Raw genomic sequence first — 12721 nt, forward strand, 5'->3', positions numbered from 1 at the left:
GGCTAAGTAAAGAAAACCAAACCTTCGGTCAGCACCACCTGTGTGTTTAACGCTCGTGTCCATGCGGCAATGTGAAGTGGGAGATATACACAATTATTACTGCGCTATGTGGCAGGCTTGGTAAATGGTAATTGGTGCGATGTTTGAGGCACCATGAACACCAACTCTGAGGGTTGTGGCAGCCTTGCATGCATTTAGGAAGCTACAAAAGGCAATGCTCGTGCGGATGAGGACATTGCCATGTGCATCGCAATGAAAAAGCTTTATAGAAAAACCTGGAAACCTTATTAAAACCCGGAATGGTCTCCCACCGGGAGTTATTAATTCCTGCAGCTTCCCTGGTAACCTGAAACAATATTTTCTTTCACTGGTAAAGACACAGTAAATCATGAATTTCCTGTTAAATTTGTGCAAAGCAAGAAGAATTATATTTTAGACTATTTCCTGCTTACTCTATGTAATTAGAATGACTCGATTGTGTCATTTTGTTATGCATTGAAATGTCACATTGATCTCGTTTTTGCTCATTGCGTAGGTATCAAATTTCAAAAATTATATGCTTTATCAACCAGTTCAGTACTAATCGATATCGTTTGCAATTTTTTCGCGGGATACTTAAAAGAAATTAACATCATAGCACACATCCTTACATTGAGATATGTATTCTCCTGCATTTGACCCCGCAGGGGCGTCTGCGTGAGCAGGCGTTTGGTGTGTTACGACACCACGTACCCGAGCACACGAGGGTTGGATCCTCCCGCGTTTAATCGTGCGTGGCTTAGCCGTGTCCGGGTAAAAGGGGATCCTGGGGGCTGAGCCGATGCTCAGCCCCCAGGATCCCGTGCGCTTAGATTTACGTGCACGGTAAAGAACCCCAGGTGGTCAAAATTTCTGGGGTCCTCCACTACGGTGTGCCTCATAATTAGAAAGTGGTTTTGCTACGTAAAACCCTATAATTTCTTTAGAGATTTAAAACTTTAATACTTCTTGCCTTCAACCCAGTCCCCGTATGTATTTCGAACCTTAAATCAATGTGTAGGGTCTCACTACTCCTAAAACAGACTGTCTTACTCTCAGAACACTGCCTTTGTGTATGTGGTTGGACTCCCTGTTTTCAGAAAGCCGAATTATTATTATGGGAAATTTAGCACCTACCAAATAGTTGAAACAATGCCTCTTCGATTACCCGGTTGGAAGTTTATGAAATCGGTCCGTGTCGCTTCGGTTAATTGCTGAAAGGAGACATCCATTGGAACATTTTATCACCGTTGCGATTACTCTTACATTGTGCCTGTTAATTTATTTGTTCTTTTTTGTTGCACAGCAAAGAGCTACTTGCACACTTGTATACTGACCATATAGATTCATGAGTTAGACATATATCGAGCCACTTCATACTATAGATACTGTTAACATCTCTACTTAGCGTTTTCTTCGGTAGCCACGTAGTGCATCTGGCCAACACAAGTACGCCACTATTTCAATTTCAGTCGGTTGCATTCAATGATTTTTTGTGGAGGAGAGAAAACGTTACAGCATCGGACAAGGTGTGCTTACTGTTTTTGCAAACAGATCTTTTTGAGTAGATAAGGAGCCTATTCTTTGAGATACGGTATAATGTGACCGAAAACAAATTCATGAGTGCAAGTCTTCTTTCGTACATCACTATATGTTTCTCCTTATGTTATACGCACATCTTTCACAACTGGTCGCTGAAACTGGAGCTTGTTGTATGTTTATTCCTACGCGTTATCCCGTCTTCATTACCCATGAAAGTCTATTGTTCTCCCACATTCATGTAACCATCATTTTTTTTCGAAAGAGCCACTTTCTTGGGTTCTGAGCTCCAGTTCCCCAGTGTATCCTTTATTCATTGTTAGCCACGCCCTCTTGCTAATCCTTGTGATACGTGGCGCATAGGAAAACGCAAGAAAGTTAATAAAGAATTTTTAAAATAAAATATCCACTGTACATCTCGTTTCTTCTTTTTTTGCCTTCTCGATGTAGTAGCGCTGAGATCATATGTGCCGCGAGCCCTCCTTCGTCTATTAGTTATTCTCAATAAAATGAAGAAAAACTGTGCGCGGCTACACGTATGAATCAAAACCGGAACAATCTTCATACAACAGCTAAATGGAGGATGAACTTTCTCCCTAAGCGTCCGTACTACGATAAATGGTTACGAAGCATGTGGCACCCAGTTAAAGATCTGTATACGTGTCACAACACATCCTTTGTGCATTTTCTAGAAAACAGTTACTTGTATGTTGGAGGGAGCTTGCAAGCAATCATAGGAACACAGCTAGAGGACATTATTGAATGGTTTCTAAGCAAATTTGTGCCGTCACGCATTTGCGTTGTATACATTGATGTTCCCGACTGCTTGCCTAAAGAACAGGAAGAAGGATATTTGATTGAGGTGGGCACAAAGACGACTGCCTTCAACACCGTGTACACATGGTTAATAACAAATCGGATTGAGTTTAGATACGGACGATCAGGTCCTACCACCCGCTGGGAGTACGTCATGGGATTAACCGATCGGGATCCGGCCAACGCGAAGGCCGACCACCCGGACAGCAGCAAGCTGAGCGGCCGCAGGCTAATACGTGCTGTAGCTATTGCAATACGTAATGCTTCTACGACGAGAAATTTCTCCAGCTAATCTCTCCAGTTCGCGAACAAAATATTCGTCTAGCTGAATATTCTCGAAGAACAGCAGGCTCACATCTTTCAGATCTGATCACCAGTTACTTTCTTTACACGCTGATAAAAAGAGCTTAGGACTGTATTTGTCTGCTTAAAACACATTCTTGGAACCTATGGACTCGGTTGTACCACTAATGCTCCAAGAAAGGTAATAGTTGCTGCTATTTAAATTGGTGCTCGCTGAACTAATACGGTCAGTGTGCACAAGAAATCAAGCAATGCTTTTACAGATTCTCTTCGTTTATGTTCTTCGCTTAATCATTTTTACGCGTTCTTGACCGGTTTCACACCGGCAGGCGTATTAGCGTGCAGGCGTCCTACCCTGAAAGTTTTCGCAAGGTTGAAAGTACCGGTGATTATGGGAGCATTGGCCACAATTACAGATGAAGAACACCAACACTATCATGACAACCAATTCGCTTGTCCTTCCAAGGTTTTCACGTTTGCAACAAATTGTGTAAGTACTGGGAGCACCTGCACAGGAGTTTTAAAATTCTGGGAGCAGTAACTGGACAAGTTGGCGAAAGTTTCTCAATGTAATTATGTTCGTGCTCCAAGTGACAAAACTTCCAATCCATGCATACATTTTTTCTGGGTGTTACATCAGTTTGTTTAGTGATGTGATCAGAAGACACTTCTTATTCACAGTTTTCTCGCAATGTCATTTTTACGATTAACTTATGAATACAATTCCCTTTTGTATATAATGTCATGTGACGTTTTATAGGAACACTGAAATATCAAAAGATATTCGACGCATTTTGCAGACGCAGGAACTGTGAAGCTAAGGACGTCAAACCCCCTAGCTCTTCATCTTGTGTGAAAAATATTGAATTCATTATGACAAGTTCTACTGTCGACGAGACCAGTTGGCTGTTGACAGGCACGAAAACAAAGTACCCAGGCACACAAGTATTATAGTACCCAGAGACGAAGGCAAATGAACGAGACATGTATAGGATGAAAGAATGTGATAACAAGTGACCATTTATTTCTTCGCGCTTAATCTTTATATAGACAACATAGCATGCTTCACCACTCACGTTCTACACCAGCTGTAAAAAAAGGAGAGAGGCACAAGGGCGGTTTCATTCCTCACAGCAGCACTTCACATTTAGTCAGTGCAACGAACGATGGCTCACGCGACATCACGCCTTTTTATAAAAAATGCCTCCATTATTTCTCTTGTCGAATCACGAGGCAGCTACAATACTTTATATGTTTGCGATTCTTACTAGAATGTGCATTTTCTTTAATAGTGAAGACTTGAAATAAATGAAAGCCTTGCTGTTCTTCAACATGTCTTCAGCACTGTGTTTCTCACACTGCAGGTCATGACCACCTAAATGGGCCATGAGCCTTTTCGAGGGGTCATGAGGGTCCAGCTATATGTACATATAGCTGGACGTAATGAATTGCTGCTCTTTTGAGCAGCTCAAGCGAATACGAAAGTCGCTAAAGGTCATTTGAGAGCCGTTTAAGTCAAGTGTAATCTTGCGTATTTTGCAAAGGTGTTGGAAACTTTCGGGAAACCACCATAATGTGCCCAGATTCTACCATGGCTTTCCTGGAGACGCTAACTTTTTGGAAGAGGAAAGTTGAGACGAGAAATGTAGCTTCCATTCAACGTTTGAATTAGGTCATCAGTTCACCAAAGGAGCTGCAAAACGACATCTAGGAACATTTGCAAGCCTCCGGTAATGCTAAGTTGATTCCGTTTTCACAATGCAGATTCAAATGTGAATGTACATCTGAAACTTTCCCGCAAATACTTTCGATGCATTGCGGACGATGCTCCTGATAGCATGCGAGAAGAATTCTTGGCACATATCAACACCACCACCGCCCAAGAGGAGGAGCATCCCAAAAAGAATTGAGCAACTCTAATTAATTGCCGGGCCAAAATGCTTTCCTCTTTCCCCAATAACAGCAAGTTCGCAGCGAAAGTGCGCCTTCCTTATTGTCAACTTCCCTTCTGCAATGTTGGCTCTCGACTCTTTTTGTAATGAAGTCAAAGGCCAGGAATACGTTGGATTCTGAAGCAGTCATGCGATGCGCCTCGAGACAATCCAACCCATGCGTAGGTTTGCTTGTATGAAGGCAGCAAAAAGGTCCTTCTGAATAACATACATAAATAAATCAATTCATGTGAAAAATTAAATATTAGCAAGCATTTTTGAATCTCTTTGCGGTGGCTAATGTCTTCCATGGGAATGTATCTGCGTCAACGAAGAAAAAGTATGGAGGAGCTGAATTTCAGAAGCCCTATAAACGGGTCATCACGATTCATGGTAGCTTTGGTATTTTTAAAAGCGGTTATGTGATGGAAAGGCTTGAAAAACAGTGTCCTAGCATAAAGAATTAGGGTCGCCCACGTGTTGCATGGGTCAAAATGGAGGTCTAAAGAATCATGATAAAAAATGTCAGTAGATGCATTCAAACTGGCGAACTTATTTTGTATGAGAGGGTCAGCGCTTCTTCAGACAAAGAAAAAGACTATGGTGGTGCTGGCCTTTGAAATTTCTATCTGCTCAATACGCTGAAAAGGAACCTTTTAGCAGTTTAATTAAGCTACACCTTTCTTATGATCAGCGGCAGATGGGTCTTTGTGACTCAGTAGGGAATACATTTGTTAGCTCTTGAGACCATCATCAAGGGGGTACCATAATGTCAGCTGTCCATGTGACCCATGACGGAAAGGATAGCTATTGCACACTTCTCGGTAGTCTTGAACTGATGCTTACTCCTTATCATTGAGATATGCCAAGAGTTTCATGTATTGCGACGTTGCGTGTCAAAAAAAAAAAAATGTCTTAAGTCAAAATTTTAGGCTCCCTTTACTGTTCATATGAAAATAGGCATGGATATGCAAAGAAGACACATTACTATTGCGTTTTCCATGCTTTGAAATTCAGCCAGAACTCTGCCCTAGACATCATTTCCAGCCCAGTTGAGCAGTCACAGCAGTAGCCTTGACTATTGGTAGAACTTTTCTCACTTTGCAACAACCTTCTTAATTTAGTGCGCTCATCTCTCATCCTCAGCTTTCATTCCACTCTACCCGCCAAGTTTTCATCCTTGAAATAATATGCAAATGAAAATTCTTCAATCACACAGTAAAGTGGACTTTCCGGCTTCTAACCATGTGTCTCTATTACTTCTTGCATCATTTATCGTAACACGTAGTAGAGAACGAAAGTAATTAGCGATAGCAGAGAAGCAAGATCAATGAATGGCTGCCAAGAGTTTGAAATAGATCGTACGAAAAGCGTACGCGATGTAGCTCGTATTAGCGACACGATGCGGTACAAGATAAATGACACGTCACGTTTATTGCTGAGAAAGCTTATTCCTAATAGCTTCTCTACTTGTGTATTATTTAACGATCCTTCGCCTCAATAAAGTAGTGAAGAACATTTTTTTTGTAAAATTGACGCCACGCGGATTATGATTACTTCCTTTCAAAGTATGAACCTAAGCGAAACCTTAGGGCCAAGGAAGTAAGCCACAGTGCCTACCTCGAGCACAGCTCTTGAATAACCCGTCCTGGCTACGGGGTTGGCTACCTTGACATGGCGAAGAAACATTGTGGAGCCACGCGGCGAAAGTTCTTCCGCCTCCTGTATCCACATTGCCTCAAACCAATAGTACGTGCAAACACGCACTGTTCAATCAGATGATCATTCGAATTTGGACTCGGTAGGAAACACTCCATCACGCCCCACGATGCGAGCTAGTTACGATGCGCCCTCGTGTCTACAGCTCTATTGCGACCTCCAGCCTTTCATGGTCCGCAGGCATCTTGCTTTCTCTTCTTTATAGTTTGTAAGTTTGCAAGTTTTGTCCTACTTTACTCACCTCCTCTCTGCTTGTGTCGTGGCTATAAACTAACTGGACACAAGTTCACTCCGGATTTTCTGGTCGTGATCACTAAGGTTAACCAGGTGGATATATAAACGTTTGACCATTAGCTTGCAACGAGCGTGCGTGTGAAGCGCATCTGATACTCTCTGCAGGTCCTTGGAGCCACTCCGGAAGAGATAGGGCCATGCCTGCCAAAGTGAGTACTCCATTTCGTGGCCTGCAGGAAAACATGTCTATATTTCTCTTTAGCTATTTGTTACATTTAGTTAACATTTTACTTGACGTGTGGTATACCCATCTTATTGTCATTTTGGTTCCATAGTTAAAAATTCTATATACAGGAATGCTACAGTAACTTGGGAGTTTATTTTTCTGGTGAGTTTACTTGTGAGTAAATTATTTGATAACACTGTTGGCATATGGAAAATGGATTCTGTCTGTTCAGCGAATGTCTATATTTTAGCTTCCAATCCGTACATTGTAGAATTGAATAGCAGGCAATTCAATCGATTTGCATAGGGACGCCTTACCATATGTACTTGCCTGCTCGATTTCGATAATGCCTCTGTGCACCTTATACATATGTGAACCCTGGTATTATATATCACTGTTTTCAAACCTATATCGCTCCTCTGGCATATACATCTGCTGCTGCTACTTCCAGGCCTCTGTACATGTTTCCTCTTTGCGTATATAAAACCAAAATTAGTTTCCCCGAAGTTATTTTGTATATAATGCCGTGTCCCCGAGAAGATCTGGAACATCAAGTGTAGAATTTAAAAAGGAGAAGCAGATTTACAGGAAATGTTATTTCTACATTCCTAAAAGTTATCTACGCTTACTGTTCAATGAAAGCAAGGAAAACCTTATTTATTCAATTATGCTCTGCCAACAAATTCTTCCGCAGGTAATTGCCTTGCTTCTTGTTGGCCTCGTGTGTGGTCAGCGAATCGAAGATCCCATCGGGGTAAGTGAACTACAACCTAACTTTCACAGAAACCTATGACAACTTCAATAAAACGGCATAATTTCCACTTTCCCCGTCAGTCCCATTCTCGGTATCTCATAAATACCCTTAAAATTTTTGTCCTGAAAATGCCTAATTTCTTCAAATAAGTAGCGATGACTAACCGTCGTAAAAAAACACACACACACACTGCTGGCCGTTTCAAACATGGCTGCTTTTTTCTGGATTGCATCAAAATAGAGTAGTCCAAGCCCTAACACTAAACAATCTTGATTATTTCATTTACGAAGCACTTTACCAAAGGCTAGCAATTCACTTTAACAATATTTTACAAGCGTTCTTTATGCAGGCGTCTGCTCGCACAACACAGACAGGTATCAATTCTAAGGACACCACCTGAACGCGTACAGAACATAAGACACATGATTAATTTTGATATGGAACAAAGAAGAAGTACGAGTTACGATGTAAGGATAGTTGTTACGCCATACTTTTTAGTAATCATGATAAAGAATGACATTGCTGGTCCCAAAACTGTCGTCGCACACAGAGAAAATGCTACTACAATGGCTTGCTGCACCTCCCAGCAGGTCGAATTCCAAATGAAACATATCACTGCTACTGAGATGTTTGACTTATTGAGTTTTTTTTTGCATTACTTGACAATGAAGTATAGTTGCAACATCACTGAAGCGTATTTTTACTTTGTTAATTGCAATTTCTTCAAAAGCCTCCGCGGCCGTACACGTTTTCGTACGATATCACGAACGACTTCGGGACTCGACTGAGCCAGACGGAGAGCGGGGACGAGAACAACGTCAAGACGGGCACGTACTCTTATTCAGAGGCAACTGGCATTTTCCGGAATGTAAACTACATCGCCGATAAGGATGGATTCCGTGCTACCGTCGACACCAATGAACCGGGCACGAAGTCATCCGCGCCAGCTGACGTTGTCATCAACTCCCAGGTGAAGACCCATGCGTACGTGCTTATTGCGAACAGAAGGTAGCGCGAAAAGCAGGAAGACACGCTGCTGGGAGAGAATTGTGGCAAATTGAGGCAGCCTCCTTGGGATGTATAAGTCTCTGAGCGCCAAATCATAAACAAATAGCATAGACATAAGAATGGTTGTGGCAAGAAATGCTCCAACAACTGTATTTCGTACAATTGAGCAGTGGCTATAGGGGTGTCGGGTTAATGGCAGCGATGAATTGGAGACCTAAATTTAAACATTTTGAGTATGCTTTTTTCTCCGTTGAGCGGGCACTAAGTGCCTGCTAACCTGAGTAGGTGTTGCTATTTTCTCCTTCGCACTGTTAAAGCTACAGAATGGTGAAGCTGGGATCGTAACTTTCATATATTGAAGAGGCAAGTAATTTAACAGATCAATAAATCAAGTCATCCATCAACAACTACGAATAAAGTAGTTAGTGGTGATTGAAAAACAGATTTAAAATACTTTTGAGAAAACATTGAAATGTATTTTGCTATGGTTATTGTTTTTCTGATCGCGTTGACTGTTGTTCACATGATTAGAAAATTGATCGCTCTACTGGTGGATGGGCTCAGAACGTTCGCTTTCAAACCATTTCTCAAGAGCTCCACTCAGCCCGAGTGCCTACTTAGTCCGGATATTTCATTCCATTTTCCGTGTTTCTAAAAACATAAAGAAGACGAGTTTCACAGTGTACCTGTTTCTGACTACTTAAAACATCTCTTCCAGGCCTCCGATGTAGCACCACCTGCAGCGACCATAACTAACAGACCAGCCGCATTCGTCACCGCCCCAGCGCCACGTCCGAGGTTTGTGTCGCAGAGTTTCCCGCAGGCTCCGCGGTTTGTGGCACCCGTCACCATTGCCCGGTCAGCTCCCCTGCAATTCAGACCGCCAAGAACCGCTGCTAGATTCGCTGCTCCAGGGGCAGCATCCGCCTCTTTTAGGCCCGGTGGCGCGAGCTCCGCGTCTTTTACGCTTGGCAACAACCCGCCACTCAGCTACACACTCCGTAGAAGCCGATAATCACTCATTTTATACGCCTGCAGGAGCAGTATACAATGCAACCACATCATACTGCGCTGTGAACTGTGATCATTGTGTGCTTCCAAAGGGTGACGCTACGCTTGTTGCACCGTGCGCATGCATGGAGGCTGTATGGTCGCATTTGTTGTATCTTTTTCCACCTGCTCTCGACTGCGATCGAATTTTTAAGATCGTGCCTGATGCTTTTTCTATATCAACAAGGTATCAGAAGCGCCAATGTTTAACAAGGCGCTCCTGGTAACTTTTGCATCTCTATAACCCCCAGTCTTATCAAAACAAACAAACACACACACTTCAATATCAAGCTTTTGCAGAAGATCGCGATCCGGTTTGTACGCAAACCTTGCTCAATAAAGGTGTTTTTGCAATGCTTTCAGTCCATTCCTTTAACATATGCACCTCGTTGCTTGAGGCCCCTAGATGGCACAAGTACACTTAAAACATTTCAGATGATGAAAAATGTTAGTACAGCCATGGTACTGCTTCTTTCTCGCATTGTGAAACCTTGTTTACCGTGCAGAGTGATAAATAAGGCTTCACAATGTATAACTTCATAACAGTGGTTACCCGTGGAAAACACGTAATCAGAAAAATTGTATGTGCACATGTCAATAAAAGAGCTTATGCGTTGTATGTAACCGCTTCAAGAAGAAGTGTGGGCATTGCCCCTTTATTTATTGTTGTCGGGACCCATACACGCGTCAAGCGCTAACAGCGTACACATATCAATAATGAATTAACAGCTACAACTAGATTGACGCCAACCTTTGTTTACCCTGCACTGGTGGGAGCCATTGTCGTGTTCTGCCTTATCGTGTATCATCGACGAAGCAAACTTTACGCAATAAGTCGGCAGCTTCAGTCATCAGATTAGGTTCCGATACCTGTACCATACACCTCTAAATTCTTGAAAACCCATTAAAATGATGGGCCAAGGTCGCCTTCACGGAAAGTTTGCCTTTATTATTACATATGAAAGGGCTATACGGATGAATGGCGATGACATAGTGTTGGCCTGCAGTAGACTGCTCCTTGTATACAACGCTAGCACAAAACTCGGAAGGAGACCGCCTTGGTGCTCACGTACGTAATTGTGACCCAGATAATTCGTAGAAATACTTCTTGTTGGGCTTCTTGGTGAAACAGCTCGCAACGTGTTTAACTTTCTTTGGGAAGAAATCATGATTTTTTTCTACCTAATTGGTTTTGTGGACTGATTCCTACGATAGTGTAGTGTAGCTCAATTGTAAAAACCACGCCGTCACCGTGTGGTACCACATGGGGACATGGAGGCAAAGGGGAACATTTTCGCGTTCTTCGCTCATGACAGCTAGCGTTTGGAGACTCTGTCGCTGATACACTGTGCCTCTAGTCGTAGCATCTGCGCTGCGACCTGAGTCGGTCACAGACAATTGGCGCGGTTCTGAACTGGTGCTTCAGGAAGTGGCGCTCGCAGTACCGGTTGGCTCCCGCGTACAGGTAGGGAGCGGTGGTAAGGACAGTGCCATTCATAGCGCATAGTACAACTCTGCCAGAAATAACCACTTGCCAAAGCATATTCAACACATTCTTAGATAACAGCCGGAATTTGGTGTTCAAAACATTTTTGAAGAAAGCGCAATATTAACACGCGACACGCGAAGACCAAATAGAGACGACAAGCGCCACTCTCACTATAGGTTGGTAGTGGGCCTCGTCTTGTGCTCTTCGTCTGCGTATGCGTGTAGATTTTGGGCTCCTCTTCGAATAACAGGATAATTTCACTGCTTGGCATGGACGTGCAAAGACAAGCATCCGATCGATCCGCAAATAAATGGTCAAAAATTCTTGATGGACGATTTCTGGACACTTTCCTATATAGAGCTGGCATTAGCGTTTGCCTCCTCAGTACACACAACCATGTAGATCGTACCCGTGGTGGTGTCTCAGTCGTTGAGGCGTTCTGCTGCGAAACACAAAGTAATGCGCTCGATTTTTATGCAGCAGAAGTGGCGGCGCTCCGATGGATGTGCAACTTTAAGAAAAATAAACGTCGATGTATCATGCCGTGAGTGTAAATGACACCATGTTGTTGAAATTTGTCCGGAGCAGCCAACAAAGGTGCCTGTCATTGCCGATTTCTTCATTTGGAACGTTAGAATTCGTCAATAAACAAACCGTGTAGGCCTCGACCGCCAAATGCAGATTCCGTATCCTAGGTAGGCAAAGTGTACATGCAGGTTAACGCCTGTCGCCCTCTTCAGTACTTCTGACCACATTGAAAATTTGCGCAGGAGATTGCTATTCACGTCTGCAGGTCTTAAAGGGTCCCGACAATCAATTCAAAAAGCTTTTTCTACGTACGTGATGCTTGCAATTGGCCGGTCGCTTTTGCAAATATGTACCATGTCATTATTGACAGCCATTTGCTCTGAGATCTGTCCTAGCATAAGAAGTTTTTGTAAATGCTGGCCCAGTTTTATAGCACCTTAGGTATGCGTAATAACAAAACACTACAAAAATATTACTTAACCAAATATTTCTCGGTTTATGAAAACTGAATTCACGGAAAAATCCGGCTGGTGCGAAGAAATTAAATCAAGTTTGGCAATAACCCGTCAATTCAGCTGGGCCAGTACAACGTTCTGTGGGTGCCTGCCATTCGATAAGTCTTCTAAAGCGAAATGTTCTTTTTCTTCGAAAGTTTGCCCCGTGGTATAACATGGGCGAAGGGTCGTATTTGTAGACAGAGTCCAAACTTTTCAGCAAGAGCGTAGACCGCGAGTGCCCAGACTGTGCTCAAATGGGCAACTTGGATACAGTTACGCTTTTGACTGGTAGTGGCACCATGATGAACGCACTTAAGCAAAACTAAAGCAGATTGCCTGTGCGCTACCTGATGTCAGATTCCACGCTCATGCGCTTTGATAAGATCATCTACAGCTTTCCGAGTGAAGTGAAAACCTCCTTCCTCTCTTCTTTATAGCATTCACACTTTCAACGGAAGACTGGTTTCAACAGAAGGCTGGTAAAAAGACAGGTACTCTTTGCAAGTTATTTAAAAGATGCTGCTGATATTTTTCCCCTCCTGAAAAAGAAAGCATTTTAAGCCAATTAGCCGCAATCAGGCTATAAATATAAAAAATCTGGAGCCGTTC

General features: G+C 42.8%; 1 protein-coding gene across 1 annotated transcript; it reads left to right on the plus strand.

Moving 5' to 3' along the window:
* Nucleotides 1–6615: 6615 nt before the first annotated feature.
* LOC135903554 (cuticle protein 16.8-like) lies at nucleotides 6616–9955 on the plus strand. The gene is made up of 4 exons (XM_065433866.1): nucleotides 6616–6769; nucleotides 7481–7540; nucleotides 8271–8510; nucleotides 9267–9955. The coding sequence occupies exons 1-4, from the start codon at nucleotides 6758–6760 to the stop codon at nucleotides 9561–9563; spliced, it is 609 nt and encodes a 202-aa protein (XP_065289938.1). The 5' UTR covers nucleotides 6616–6757; the 3' UTR covers nucleotides 9564–9955.
* Nucleotides 9956–12721: the final 2766 nt, after the last annotated feature.

The sequence above is a fragment of the Dermacentor albipictus genome, chromosome 1, assembly GCF_038994185.2.
Source record: "Dermacentor albipictus isolate Rhodes 1998 colony chromosome 1, USDA_Dalb.pri_finalv2, whole genome shotgun sequence".
NCBI classification, from domain to species: Eukaryota; Metazoa; Arthropoda; class Arachnida; order Ixodida; family Ixodidae; genus Dermacentor; species Dermacentor albipictus.

What these genes read in the sequence shown, in the direction of transcription:
- LOC135903554 (XM_065433866.1), top strand. An exon ending in GAATCGAAGATCCCATCGGG is followed by an intron (nt 7,541 to 8,270) that starts GTAAGTGAACTA and finishes TTTCTTCAAAAG; the next exon opens with CCTCCGCGGCCGTACACGTT. An exon ending in ACGTTGTCATCAACTCCCAG is followed by an intron (nt 8,511 to 9,266) that starts GTGAAGACCCAT and finishes CATCTCTTCCAG; the next exon opens with GCCTCCGATGTAGCACCACC.